Raw genomic sequence first — 16003 nt, 5'->3', positions numbered from 1 at the left:
TCTGAGTGGCTCTCTCCTAAGACCTGAACAATATTTACTTCTGCTGCATGGACTAGCTCCATTCTCATCTCATTTCACAGAGCAAAGAATCAAAATAAAAATGAATTAAATTTTCTAGCAGTTTCCAGGGAAACTTCGAACCTATATTAAAGGTATTATCTTCCCATCCTCACACCTGGACACAGGCCTAGTTCTTTTCCCATGATTGCAGTATAGGACCACCTATGAGGAAAGCTGCTCAAGAGCACGGCAGGGATTTGAGCCAGAAAAATTAATATCTGAGAACCTTAGCTGGTTCTTCTACTTTAGAGAGTTTTAATTACTATCCCCATAGTTGGATTTTTTCTTTGTTAAGATGGAGCTAATGAAAACCATATGTAGTACTAGCTTGCTGTGAAGATTGAATAACAGAATGAAAGGAAGGAAGATTTAAGCAGCCAGTGTGATAAAATGATGGTGGTTTTATTTATGTGCATGGGTCATAGCAACTAGAATTCCCCTAAGATTTTCATTTTTTTTTTTACTAGTAAGTGCAAGACCTTTTCTGTCCTTCCTTCTGTATTCCTGCTATCTGATCATTAGCTGCTCTCTGTCTTGCTGAGAACGGTACAGTGATTGAGGTCAGTGCAGAGCCTACAGCTGGCTTCAGAAACAGGACCCCTGTGCTCTCGGTGTCTCTGAGCTGCTGAGACATTCTTTTTTTTTTTTTTTTTTTTTGGTTTTTCAAGACAGGGTTTCTCTGTGGCTTTGGAGCCTGTCCTGGAACTAGCTCTGAAGACCAGGCTGGTCTCGAACTCACAGAGATCCACCTGCCTCTCCCTCCTGAATGCTGGGATTAAAGGTGTGCACCACCACCGCCCGGCTGAGACATTCTTAGTTACCACCCTCCCTCCTGAAATGAACAGGAAGCAGAAATATAGCAAGTCACTAAAGAGTAAGAGTTATAACTCTCATATAGATTTTAAAGTAATACTTTATAGTTTGTTAAATCTATAGGGGAAAATAGCAAGGCTGGACAAATGCAGTTTAATTTCACTGAGACATGCAGTTTGTCAGTGAATCTCAAGTAAAGCAAAAAGACGGCATAACTGAATCTCTGCATATATGCCTATCAGTGGTACACACACATAATAAAAAACCCTCACCAAAAAAGAGAAAACTATCATAGTAAGTTAGAACAACAAAAACAAAAAATTCCACACCACCATGTTGAACTTTCCACAGGAGTGAAGGGCTGAACAGCCAGGACTTGTTGGATGAAGTGGACCAGAACACGGACTGTGACTTCCAGAAGGGAGTCACATTAAAGCCAAATCAAGTTGCTCCCCACACCCTAGGTTTATACACTTTTCTTTGTTGGCTACAAACTGATTCTTTGCAACCCTGAAGCAAGGCTTGTGTCATCAAGACTTGTGTCATCAAGACTGGCTGTAAATCAGGGTCCCCATGATGCTGGCTGTAAAGGAAGGATGTGAGAACCCAGTGTCCTCAGCTCCCAGCACATCTGGAACAGTCTCAAAATCCCAAAGAACTTCTGCTTGTTGGGTATGACTGTTTCTGATTCCACTGACAAGCAGAGCGTTCAGTTTTCCACCCACAATCACCTGCAAACCTGCGGAGTCTGATCACTCCACACTGAAAAGCTGTCGTTCTGGGTTTCTCCACCAAGTTCTTTGTGTTCAAACCAGTTAAGTGTAAATTTCTTGAGAGTATGATGTGTGATTAGATCTAGATAAAAACAAGACAAGCAGTTTTTACTGGCACAATGGCTTTTGAGGGGTGAGCACACTGCTTTAGGAAACAGTCCTCACTGTAATTCACTAAAAGTGAAACTTTTTATGTAGCCTAATTAGGATAGCCTGCAATTCCAGTGCAAGTTCCGTCTGTTTTATACAGAAGCAAAGGCTTCAATGGAATGATGTCCTGTATTGGCCCCTGGTTACCCAGGATAAAGGCACAAAGGGGAATGAGATCAAGAGTAGCATTGACACTGAAATTAAATTTATAAAGTGGTCAGTAACCGACAATCACTATAAACCTGATTTGCTCCACTGTCTTGTTTCCTAAAGCACAGAGTCTGCCTGGTATGTTGCTCCCCAGAACCCTGTGATGTCACCCCAACAGCACTCTAGTCTCTGTGCTCTGGTAACACTACAATTGCACGTGTTTCACAGAAATGCCTCGTGACACTGACCTTTCTTAGTCTGTTCTTTACGGGTAAATGCAAGTCAAAGTGGGAAAAAGAAAGCTAAAAGAAGCTCAATAAATGAGTAATTGGAACTTTTCCTTAGTGTATCAAAAATAGCTCTCCAGGAGAACTTGGGTCCACAATACACACATGTACCACCTACATTATTTATTTTCAATTTGTTCTTTTCTCTTCTTTGCAGGTGTCCTGAGATGTGATAAAGGACAGCTCGGCTCCGTCTCCGGGCAGAGTCAAAGTGGGTCCCTGCTCTTGATCTTCCTTTGGTTCTGTCTGGAGGGAAAAAAGATTCATAAGACAACAGAGAATGCAACGTTTCATCTCACAGATGTCACGTTCTGATAGATCATGTGCAAAGGCATACCATATTTTATATTTTCTCAAACACTTAAAATTATCTGATGCCTCCTGATGACATTTATTTCAATTTTAGTTCAATATAATTTACTTGTTTTTCAACATTATCCTAGCTGCATTGTTATTTAAACATCAAAGTAAAATATACATGAAACAGAGCGTTTAGTGAGCACAAGATTCTGCTTCCACCTGGATCTATCACACTCCTATCGCTAACTATAGTTAACATTTAGAAAGCCTTTTCCCCTAGGTAATTTCCAAAGCAAATGTAAGAGTCACATTTAAATAGTTCTTCTTTGTATCAGTAGAAAGTTTATAATCTAACTGCTTGTACAGTTTTTGTATTAGTAGAAAGTTTATAATCTAACTGTTTGTACAGTTTTTGTATCAGTAGAAAGTTTATAATCTAACTGTTTATACAGTTTTTGTATTAACCATCAACTTCACAGTCTTGTCAATTTCACCATTTTCCAATTTGAATTTAAAAAATTAATTGATTCTTTTTTAATTCCCAGCACTTCCCCTTAACTCTCACAAGATTTGTCCCTATGTCCTTAACCTCCCAATTTCATGTCCTCTTTTATTATTTTTCATAAGCCTTGAACTCAATTTGTGTTGTCCATATACTTCTGGGTGTGGGGAATCTACTGGAATGCAGTCAGCTTACCGGGAGAAAGAAAACTCTAACTGGAGCTATCAGCACCCATCCATAGCTCCTCAGCTCGGGTAAGGTTCATGAACTGCCTCCTGTCCACGCTAGAATGGTGACTGGCTTGATCTTGGGTGGGTCTTACGCAGGCACCCACAGTGCAATGGTCCTCTCAGGCCCAGAAGACAGTGTTCACTCTGGTCCTCCATAATCTCTGTCTCTTCGAGGTCTTTCTGCTAGTTCCTCCCTAACATCTGTTCCCTCCTCACTCTGATGGTTCCTTAGCCTTGGGAATAGGTATTATATCTGGTTTGCGGCCAAACACTCTATTTGGCCTATTCTCTGCAATTTGATCATTGTGAGTTTTTGCATTAAACACTGTCCATTTACAAAGTAATTTTCATTGATGAGGTATGAGAGCTGCACTGATATATGATTAGAGAGATATGAATGTTGGAGACAACTTAATACTTTGTCCTAAATGGGGCAAAATATTAGTAGTAGGTTCAATATTAGGAACTGTGAGTACTGGCCATGTGTTGTATCCTCAGGAACAGGTATTAAATCCATCAGAAAGTAGTTGGTTCCCTTAAATCACTCATGCCACCCTGCATCCAAGGGTGTATCTTGTCACACTGGTTATTTTTGTAATTCACAGTGTTCACAGCTCGGTGGGACTGTTGATGACTTTTTCCCCAGAAGCCTGCATAGCGTACTATGAAAGCTAGGCAGTAAGGACAAAGCTTCATGGAGAGTACCAACTAAGTTTCTTCATTTTTAACCAAATAGCCATTTTCTTGTCATATTTATGGCTGAAATTTTATTATTCTTTATGGAGCAAAAAATAAATATTTTTAATGTTGTCAGATTATCAGTTTACCTGTTTCTGGTGACTAGACATTATATCTTGAAGAGCTAAATTCTTTCACAGGAAAGTTATTTTAATATGTATGCACATGTCTTCTGATGTATTTATCTTTTTCTTCCAGAATTTGAAATTTTTAAATAAAATATAAAACATTGCTATAGATTCAAATAACTAATAAATATTGAAACCCACATTATTTATATTACTGTAATTGTTACTGTTCAGATAAGGTCTTTATGTATTAACCATTTATTTACTTAGCATCCTACATGTTCCACTTAAAATATAATTACTAGAAGAGTAAGGGTAACTTAAATGTATTTCAATTCACAAACAACCTGAGTTCTGTGACAATGTCTATAGGAATGAGTTAATACTAGCAGGATGCTTATAAAATGTTAGTTGCTTCCAAAATGACAAACAGAATTATAATGTTATTAAGAAATGGACCTGAGATGATATTTCTGACAGTCAGGTGGTTCTCTTCTCATGGGGAAACCTAATTAATAGCTGAGATTTTCCAAATTAAACATCAATAATTTTATCATCTTAAAAAAAAGACCCTCAAAAAAATGTCAAAGAAACATTTTTGTCTTAGTCTTGGCTCTAAGTAGAAGCAATATATAGTCCCTAAAACGTACCATTACAACTAAGTCCTTGCCCAAGTCTGACTGTGAAAATCACTCCACTTACAGGACCTAAAACCACACCACTTATGAGATGTAAAATCACTCCACTTACAAGACCTAAAATCTCCCTGTTTAAAATGGTTTTGGGTTTTGGTTCATAGCCAAAGGAAACAAACAAAATTCAAAATTCAAAAAATTTAAAAAGCAACACATTGTTCTGTAACAATATACATACAAATTATTTACTTCATGTATATAATATACATGCATGAACACACCAGTAGACACATATGCACATAATACAGGTATGCAATTGTGTGAATAACTGCAAATCAATCTAATGTTCATACATAAATACTATAAATTACAGTCCAGGCACGACAGAGTGTTATAGTCCCAATGACTGGACTTATGTAAATTAAACATAAAATAAAAGAAAGCCCATCTCTTAATACAGAAGTATCTTGTAAAGGCAGTATTGAAAACACAAATGGATAAACATCACAGGCACCATGGCAAGAGTTTTTATTGTATTTACAGGAATTCAAAACTAAACAGTATTGCTATGGGACAATACTCTTGTACACTGTAAAATTTGTTACTCATATTGACTTAATAAAACACTGATTGGCCAGTAGCCAGGCAGGAAGTAAAGGCAGGGCAACCAGCCTAGGATATCTGGGAAGAGAAAAGGCAGAGAGTCAGTCACCAGCAAGGCAGAGAGGAAACAAGATGAGAATGCCTCACTGAGAAAAGGTAGCAAGCCACTTGGCTGAACATAGATAATACTAGGGTTAATTCAAGTTGTAAGATTTAGTTAACAATAAGCCTGAGCTAATATGTCAGTGTATAATTATTATAAGCCTCTGTGTATATCTTTGGGACTGAATGGTTGTAGGACCAGGTGGGACAGAAATTTCCATCTACACATTATATTTTTAATAAAATATAAGTGATATAAAATAATATGCTACCACAATGCCAGTAAAGAGGCAAAGTTATTTAGAAATTGTATCTACAGCTGGTCTATTATATCCTTTTATAAGTGATACACGTCAAATTCTATTGTTCAAAGTGGATGTAGGGTGTATTCTGGTTAGAAGAAACATTTTCTAGTACATATATTTTACATTTTAATTTTGAGGTATTTCATAACAAAGCTGACCAGCCATTCAACAGTGGATTTGATTAAGTTATTTAGACTGGGTGCACATTACTTGAGGTAGAAGACTTGGGGTTGAACTCTGAAGAATTAATGTAGGTAGACAAGATGGAGAATAAAAGTTATAGTAATGTATGATAAAGTTAAAACAAACTGTGTCTTGGGCAGAGAAAGCTCAGCATCTCTGAGGACACAGAGAAGTTACAGGAAGTTAAAATGCAAGCAGAAGGTGTGTAGGGATCTGCCTCCTGGTTCTAAGTCAATTGTTCTCAACCTGTAAGTAGAAAACCACAGGTTGAAAAGTGCTGATCTAGACTAAATTAACATCTCAACATGTAATAAAAGTCATGAAGACACTCACCACAGTAAGGAAGAAAAAAGACCATGCTTTTTACATTACTATCATCCCACTTGCTTCAAACATTTCTAGGGGCCATGGGATAAACTTTTATGTAAAAGGTAATTCTTTTTGGTTATTTTTCAGAGAATAAGGTCTCATATCACTTACATTAGCCTTAATGTTCTAGTGTTACTGTTTATACGTGTGTGCTAGCTACCATAGGGACAAAAAATTCTATTGATAGCTTTTCTAGAACAACTCTGAAAATGTCTGGTGTCCAAACCAGAAAAGTAAATACAACAGGAAAACCATGTACCATCATCTTCATGGATGCATAAAAGACCCTAAATAAAGCATTAGCAAACTAAATATAAAAATTAATGCAATATGTTAAATCATACTCATTTAGGCTTGTGACAAGGATGGTCCTATCTCAAGAAACACAGAGGTTAAATAGTCATTCCACTGAATATGGTCATGGAAATCAGTAAATTTTTTAAAAAAAAAATATCCTTGACAATCAAAAAGCACAACAATTATCTCTGACCTGGTAGAATATCTACTGGCTGTCAAGAACACAATCATTGAAAGTTTTTATAGTTTACTAAAGACAAAAATAAAATATTGAAATAAAAAATATCATTAACATAAATATCAAGGTAAAGAATCCTGGGAACCCTCAGTGTGCAATTCCATGCACTTCCTCATATATTTTTTGCATTTCTTCACTATGAACTGAGTTGAGGTGGCATGGGTATAGATATTAGTTCCTAGAATCTTAAAACAATTCATTTTACCAAAGCTACAAATATCAGTGATGTGAAACATGAAATTCATTCTCTGATGCTCTTTCCCAGATATAAATACACGTTTTGATGACTTATTTTTTCTGTGAAATTTTTTTTTACATCTGACCTCACATAAAATACTCAACATGGGAACAATTATAGATCACAGATATAAAGGTATTTATAAGGGAAATAAGTCATGTTGACAAACCCAATAAAAAGCTAAAACTAAATTAAATATAAATTTTGTATTTTATTACTCATTCTTCAAGTGTTGAATGACCACCTGGCTACCTAGTAACTTACATTTGGGAAGGGAATGGAAAACCTGTGTCTGAGGTGGGCAGATGACTCAGTGGATATAGACAGATTGCCCAGTGGGTATGCACAGATGACCCAGTGAGTATGGACAGATGACCCAGTGAGTATGGACAGATGGCCCAGTGGATATGAAAAGATGAACCAGTGGATATAGAGAGACTGGCCAGTGGGTATGGGCAGATGCCCTGAACAGATATCCCAGTGAATATGGAGATATGGCCCAGTGGGTATGAACAGATGGCCCAATGAATATGGACAGATTGTTCAGTGGACTTCCACCAATGGCTCAGTGGTTGAATATTTGCTGTTCTTCCAGAGGACCTGAGCTCAATATCCAATATCCATATGCACCACTAACAGCCTCATGTAACTCCAGTTTTGGGGTATTCAACATCCTCTCTGGATTCTAAAGGCACCCCATATACAGATATAATCTATATGCTACACAGAAATAAAAATAATTTTAAAAGCATATAAAAAATTCTATGACAGTTAGTAAAGGAATTGTATCCTGTAAGCCACTCTGCTCTGTAAGCCAGCGTATTAACCAACAGAAGTGCACAGTTGACATTGGGCTTGTTCACAATCCTCATTAGTTTGCCCTCAGCCTAAACTGAGTTCTGTGGAAGAACATCATCCTGAACAAGGTCACATTTCTTTTTCAGAATATCTGCACTCATTATCCAGTCCACATGATGGAGTTACAGGTATTCCATAGAAGATTCTGTTCTTGAATTAACAGTAATAATAATAATAATAATAATAATAATCCCCTAAAGCTAGTCAGTGTCAGCTGGTGGGGAATGAATGTGGAGTCAACAAATAATCTTCTTGGAATTGGACTGCAGCCCAGCCTGCTTCTCCAGCAAGGTTGCTGTGACATGAGGGCCTGCTTGTTGGGGTTTCTGTCCTGCCTAGTTTCCACAGTCATTAGGTCCCAAAGAAAATCACACAGAGTCTCCATAAGTAATAAACTGATTTTCCCATTAGCTCAGACTTCTTATTAACTCTTATAACTTATATTAACCCATTATTCTTATCTATGTTAGCCACATGGCTCTGTACATTTTTAGTGGGACAGGTCACATCCTGCTTCTTCAGTGTCTGGACAGGACTGGGGAGGAATGGGCTTCTTCCTTCAGAGAAACTTCCTCTTCTCATTGACCCGCCTCTACTTCCTGTCTGGTTGTCCCACTGACTGGCTATTGGCCAGTCAGTGTGTATTTTAAACATGGTTGACAGAATACAGAATTGTCCCACACCAGGCTTCTAAGAGCTCTCCCCATTAAAGTCTCTGCAGTCACTACCCCAAACGTTTACCAGAGTGAATGGCATGTATCACACCACATCTTAAGACATGCTCTCTGTATATATACACAGACAACTAGTGTCGTGAGTGGGGATGTAGTGGTATGCTAGCCACTATTTGGACTATGGGATAGAGAACATACCCCAGAAAAAGTTGTGCTCCCACATAGAGGACTAGAAGAGAAAATAAAAGAGAAATACTAGAAGGCCTTGACAAACGGTCTAGTTTACTCTGAGAACTAAATTGTGAACTGAATTAAAGTGGTTAAGAAAAGTCAAATTCTTATTTTCCATATTTTTTAAAGTCATAATTTTAAGCTATCTCTGCTATCTGGATTACATCATTAAGTAATAATTTGGGGAAAGTTATATGAGTAATAAATTATATGATTCTCCACAAGTGAAATGTTTAACAGTCTTGCAAATTGTATTACTCCGATTATGTCACAAACATATCTGTGAAAATTTAGAAGCAATAATAAATCATATTGCATTTGGCCAACATTTTCCTATCACCATGTGTGGGCAATTCTAAACAACAACAAAAACAATGAATGAATTTTAATAATGTATAATCCTCAAAGTGCCAAGTATGCCACAAATTACATGCTGGGACACAGTATTTCTCTCGCATGTGACAAAAACTTCACAATATTGGAAAAACTCTAAGAACTGAACATAAAGAAAATCAGTCTAATTGGGAAATAAGCATGAGACCTGAAACATTTCCACAAATCTTGAGCATAGGAATCTGGGCACCACAGGAAGCCAGCACACCTTTGCTGCAGGAGCTGGAGGAGAGCAAACAGCACCACCATCACTCAGGATGGGGAACTTGCATCTGTGATGTATTCCCACTGAAACAGAATGTCTGGAAAATTGTTTGGCCATTTTAAACACTTTTTTAATTTAATTTTACCACTGTCATACTGTGGGAATAAAATTCGAACCAAACCAAGACCACCCCTCTTATGCCTTCTCCGTTGTCCCGAGTACTCCCTAGTTCCCCAAATGAGTTGAACTCCACTGAGGGTATGATTAATGACAGTCACTAATCACAAGACTGGGGACAGCTCTTGATCACATGCCTCATCCATACCTGATGTATTTTTAACTACTTTACTGTTTAATTCTGGACTTCCCTACGCCATAAGCAATCATGTTAAATGTCAACTACCCCAAGACCCGTTGATAAGGCTGTGAACTACGTGTCACCTTCCCTTTGGTTTTTCCCTATATCAGCACTAATCTGTAAATGCTCTGCATGACTTTTAGTTTCCCAAAAACTGAGCAGCTGCCCATATCCGGATCTGCCTTCCTCAATAAACCCCTTTGTGTTTGCATCGGATACCCACTCTGTGGTGGTCTTGTTTGGGAGACTTGCAACAAGGGCACAACATTATTTGGGGGCTCATCCAGGATTGCCCAAGACACCCCCAAGCTCCCAGCCTGAGGGGTTTCTGGCTGGCCTGTAAGTCTCTCTTTGTTTCTGTCTCTATGCTGTTTTACACTTCCGTTTTCCAAAGCACGAACAGTATGTGGTGTGGTCTGGCAACAGCCGAGGTTAAAAGCAAAGTGGGTTAGAGTCCCACCTGAGCTGCTGAGACCACCAGCGGTGTGCTGGAGACTGGGATGTGAGGTTTTCAGACCCTGTGGAGGGAGATGATGGGTTTGAGTCCCACCTCCCTGAGGAAGGAGATCGTGAGTTTGGGTCCCACTTCCCTGAGGAGGGAGATGATGGGTTTGAGTCCCACCTCCCTGCGGAGGAAGTCATGAGTTTGGGTCCCACCTCCCTATGGCAGAGTTTCTAAAGTGTGCTTAATCAGGGACAGAAAGTCTTCTGTCTGGACGGTGGGTCAGTCCTTCCTGAGAAAAATTTTAAGGTCTTTTGTGTGTCTTTGATTCTGGGTGTTGTCTGTTGTCTTTGTCTTTATATCTCCCACAGAGGTAGAGATTATGGGACAGTCCCCTCCTTACCCCTAAACTTATGGTAGCCTCACTGGAAGGACATAGCAGCCATGGCTCATAAACAAGAAATTAAAAGTTCATTACTGTTTGCAGTACAGAATGGCCTGCTTTGAATGTCAGATGCCCTCCAGAGGGACCTTTTGATGCTGGTCTGATCGGAAATGTGGAGGACATTGTGTTCAGACTTCTAGCTAGACACTCAGACCAGAACCTATATTGTATACAATACCTATATTGTAACCTGGAGAAGTCTGGCAGAAGACCTTCCTTCTTGGCTTAAAGCTTTTATATCCCAGCAAATCAAGATAATGGCAGCAGAAAAGAAATATCCATCTGTCAGGGGCATCTAAGCCCACTTATCCCAACCCATATCCCCAGTCTTACAGGGTGGAAGCATAGGAAGACATTTTCCCTCCCACCCTTCTACCCAAACTTCTTATGCCCCTTGCCAGCTCCAAGCAGGAGGAAGAAGTAGGACTGGCCAGAGGCACTAGGAAATGGAGGAGAAAACTCCTCCATTCTACCGTGGCTTTCCTCTTGAGGGCCACCCTGACCAACTGGCTACATTGAAACTTTTTCAAAATAACCTTTGCATTTGTTTTGGGTTTTGTTTTAAGATCAACAGCATCCAGTCATGGTGGCTCACCCTTATCTGTAATGTCAGCCCTTGGAAGAGGCAGGAGATTTAGTTTGAAGCTAACCTAGGCAATCACGTGAGACTCAATATCAGAAAAAAAAAATAAGATCTTTATCCTGGTGGTCATATACATGTACTTTGAAAGCGTGTGTGGCTAATAAAGTGCACACATGGCTGACCCTGCCATCTAGTTCTTGACCATACATGGAGATGATTACATAAGTGCTAGCCATTGGTAAAATGGGACAAAGTGGGTAGAGGCCTCACTGTACTGTCCTTAAACCCTCCTGGGAGTTTACACTTACTACACAATGTGCCTGTCCTAGACTGTGTCCAGAGTTAGTCTGTCTTATGAAGGCTCTACTATCTTTTTAATAGTTCTCAACATTGAGAACCTAAACAATACAAAAGCCTAGAACTGATTTTTCCATGTGCAATGGTGCCGGTTCACCCTGTAAGTTTGTGGTAATTTGAAAGAACAGTTATTCTCCAGAGCACATTACTCTCAGCTGTTACAAAATCTCACAATGAATTTGTCTTATTAGATGATCAACTCTGAGTTTACAAATCAACTTCACTGTCTCATTCCATAAAATATATCATAAAAACATATATGTATATATGAACATAGTTAATGTGTATATCTTTAAAACCAGATGCACATGGTTTATTATCATATTTCTAATATTTAAAACAGAAACTATTTACAGATTTGTTACCCTCTTTTCACAGAGAAAACAACAAATAAAAAGGAAAACATCCCTGTGAAGTTATGAGTGGTATTAGCATTTGAATTTCTGAGGGTTCTTAGCAGTCTGACAAGTATTCGGTCACTATCACCCTTTCCACCTTTCTAGAGAGAGTCTACAAGAAGCTATGCATATGGCTTAATTATTTATTTGAATACATGTTTTATACAGCCTTCGTGATTATTTTTGATTCACTAATTTCTATTTTTGGTTAATATTTTTAGTATATTGACAGAAACAATAAGCAAATAAACACTGATTTTGAATACATGAGAGGAAAGTGCAGAGAGCATTGGGCTTGGTCCCCTCTGGGGCCCGGCTTGTTCCACTGAAGTAGGCGCTGTTCACCATCTATCCATTCTCTGGGTGACCAACAAGATTCAGCTTTGAATATGTTAACATGTTTTTTTTTAAATCATTATAAACTTAGAAGAAGCTGGGCAGTGGTGGTAAACCCCTTGAAACCCAGCACTCAAGAGGCAGAGGCAGATCTCCAAGTTTGAGCCCAGCCTGAGTTACAGAGTGATTCTTAGGACAACCAGGGATGTACAGAGAGACCCTATCTTGAAAAACCAAAAACCAAAACCAAAGCAAACAAAACAAAAACTTAGAAGAAAAATAAAACTCCTTGTCAAAATAAACTTAAATCTGAAATACTGTTTGTCCAAAAATTAGAGTTGCATTGTTTAAAGTATATAATGGGATATATGGGATTCATGGGATAATATATTATATTAATAGAATTATGTTTCATATGCTTTACAACATCAGAATAAGGTTTCTTTTTATTCCTATCTACTACACACAGTTTTGAAAGTAGAATTGTAAACTTCTTCGCTATTCATAGCTATTAAATCTTTCAAATATTTTATGACTTGGCAACTCCCTATCCCTGGCATTGATTCCAAATTCTTGCTTTACACCTTGAGCAGCTGTGTGTGTTCAGGCCTCATATCTCCTTCATATTGATGACACAATATATGCTCTCAATTGCTGCATTCAGTAAAAGCTCATTGATTGTATAAACACATATCCAAATCTATTTGCCCACTGGAAGCAAACAAAGAAAAACAAACAAAAACAAATGTGGCTAAGAATTTAACATCAGAGGGAAGGTATAAAACATAGTTTGTATGTAGAATTCAGAGTCTAAAGCCTTTGATATCAGTCTTCTTTGAGTAAACAATCTTCATTTCACTATATTGTAATGCCTGGACAAAATCCTGAGCTTAGCTGACACTCTGACTTACCTCTGCCAAACTTATCATCACAGAATACTTCAGATATCAGCTGAAAATCAGAAGAAGTAGGGAAGAAGCAGAGAAACTGGAGATGTGGTTGGTGGCAGGAATGACAGCATCTAAACTGCTTGCTACAGACTGCTTAGAAGAGGGAGTGATGGACTCTGGTGCAGAGGACTCCATAATCAGGCTTTTTATCCACACAGCGGATTAGTAAGTGTAATTGTTCTCTGAGAAGAATTTATCTGACTGGAGAAGTTAGGAAGGAGTAGGTATACAAAAACTGAGGGAAAGGGAAGGGCAATTGCTTCAGAATTCAATGACTTGATGTCCACTTTGCTTTGAATAGGAGGCCTATCACTGACTTAGAAAATCTCAGGAGAATGCTGGGGTCATCACAAAATCAGACCCTTTGCTTTGAGAACAAGAAGCAAAAGGGTCTTTCATAGTTTTAAGTGAAGCTTCCAAGTAGGAATTAACTGAGAAAAGATAAGCTAATAATTAGAACTATAACTTAGTTTTAAAGAATTAGCCATTAGGATGCCCTCTTGGTTTGAAGAAAAATGTAGTTTAAATAGCAACGCAAAACAATAAGTTTCTTTTATACAACCTAAAAATGCTTAATTTCAAAGTGCCTCTGAAGTCACCTCACTTCAGTTCACTTCACTGATTCTTAGAATTCATTTATAATCGTTTGATTTAAATGATGTTAACCACAGAACAGGGAAACAGGTGCCATGATGTCATTGCTATGCTCCCAGATTTTTCACTTAGCTTAAAAACTTTCATGATATAATACAGACTGACCTCAGATCCACAATCCTCCTACCACAGACTACTGCTTCACATGATTATAGACATATACTTTCACATTGTCTCATACAGAGAACCTTAACATTAAAATGCATTAATGTTGGAGGTTGCTAATCAATATGGGGACCATTAACTATTTAAGGGTTTTTAAAAACAAGAAAATCTTTTTGTTCTTGAATTAAAATGCTTAAAATTTAAAATAAAAAAAAGTACTCAGAAGTTAGCAAAGGAGAAGAGATAACTGGAACACTTTTTCTTATTTCATTTATTTTTAGTAGTATTGTCATAATTGAGACATAGTATCACCATGAAGTCCAATACTGGTTTAAATTCACAATCTTCGTGGCGCAGACAGGTGCAGATGTGGAGCAGATTGGCGCAGACCAGCGCAGACGCAGTGCAGATGTGGCGCAGACACAAACATATTTTTTGATGTTTTTGATGGTCCAGGCTTGAAACAGTGAAGCCCACAATGAGAGCAGATCATCCCACTACAACTAAATCAAGTAGGTTTTTTGGTAGCTGACCTGCAGAGTGGTAAATCTTTTGTTGGCGAGGTCCCTGGTGAATGGGGAGCCTGGTCCTGTCCCTGAAGACCCTCCTGACTGGTGACAGTGTTCTTGACCTGCAGCAGGACACAGGAAATGGAGCGGGGGCATTACCCGAACCCCTTGACTCCCCGGTCAGTCTGCGGGAGCTGCTCCCCTCTGCTGGGGCTGCTCTTCCTCTGCTGCTACCTCTCTCTCCCAGGCCCATCCCAGCTTGCGCCCAGGGGCTTCCTTCCTTCTCCCTTCCTTCTGCGGGGCTGAGGGACCACCTAGTTCAGCCTGTTTGGGCTTTGGGTCTAGTGATCGGGGCAGAGGGCAGTGGGAGTTTCTTTGTTTTGGTGGCTGGCCTGCAGAGTGGTAGGCCTTTTGTTGGCGAAGACCCTGGCGAATGGGGAGCCTGTTCCTGTTCCTGAAGACCCTTCTGAGTGGTGAGAGGGATCTTGGCCCATGGCGGGAGCCAGGAAATGGAGCGGGGGCATTTTGTAAGTGGGGCCCCTGGCCAGCAGGGAAATCTGATCTGGTTTTAGAAGACCCATTAGATAGCATCTGCAGGAGGAGATGGGCAGGCGCCAAGGCAAGAATTCACCCAACAATCTTGAAAAACAACATGAAAACAAAAGAACACAATAATAGTATAACAGAAGGACTTGAACACTCTAGCACAGAAGAAGTGGAAAAAATTGACTTTATGAAAGCAATAGAGTCCCTTAAACAACATGTAAAAAATTCCCTTACAGAAATGGATGAGAAGTATAACAAAAAGTTTGAAGAAAGGAGTAAATACGTAAATGATACCCTGGGATACCAAGAAAAAACGATCAAACAGGTAATGGAAACAGTTCAAGAATTGAAAACTGAAATGGAAGCAAGAAAGAAAACACAAACTGAGAACTGGCTTGATATGGAAAACCTAGGTCAGTGAGCAGAGACTACAGAAACAGGCATAATCAATAGAATACAAGATAGAAGAAAGAATGTCAGATTCTGAGGAGACCATAGAAAAAATAAACACACTGATCAAAGAATACAGAAAATCCAACAAATTCTCATCACAAAACATTCAGGAAATATGGGACACAATAAAAACACCAAACCTAAGAATAATAGGGATAGAAGAAGGAGAAGAGTAACAGCTCAAAGGCCCAGAAAATATTTTTAACAAAATTATGGAAGAAAACTTTCCCAATATAAAGAAAGATATTCCTTTGAATATTCAAGAAGCATACAGAACACCAAATAGACTGGATCAAGAAAAATCCCCTCACCATATAATAATCAAAACAAAAACCATGCAGATTAAAGAAAGAATATTAAGAGCTGCTAAGGAAAAAGATCAAGTAACTTATAAAGGTAAACGGATCAGACTTACACCTGACTTCTCTATGAAAATCATGGAAGCCAGAAGGTCCTGGATAGAGG

General features: G+C 38.7%; 1 protein-coding gene across 1 annotated transcript in view; it reads right to left on the bottom strand.

The window, feature by feature from the left end:
* Nucleotides 1-16003, bottom strand: part of Kcnh8 (potassium voltage-gated channel subfamily H member 8) — a 458944-nt gene that overhangs the window by 207836 nt on the left and 235105 nt on the right. The window contains exon 4 of the mRNA XM_075978951.1: nt 2352-2479. Within this exon, the coding sequence (XP_075835066.1) occupies nt 2352-2479 (128 nt within the window). The remainder of the gene's footprint in view (nt 1-2351; nt 2480-16003) is intronic.

The sequence above is a fragment of the Microtus pennsylvanicus genome, chromosome 7, assembly GCF_037038515.1.
Source record: "Microtus pennsylvanicus isolate mMicPen1 chromosome 7, mMicPen1.hap1, whole genome shotgun sequence".
Taxonomy (NCBI): Eukaryota; Metazoa; Chordata; class Mammalia; order Rodentia; family Cricetidae; genus Microtus; species Microtus pennsylvanicus.
The sequence above is the reverse complement of the archived record's forward strand: the minus strand, read 5'-3'. Positions and strand labels throughout refer to the sequence as shown.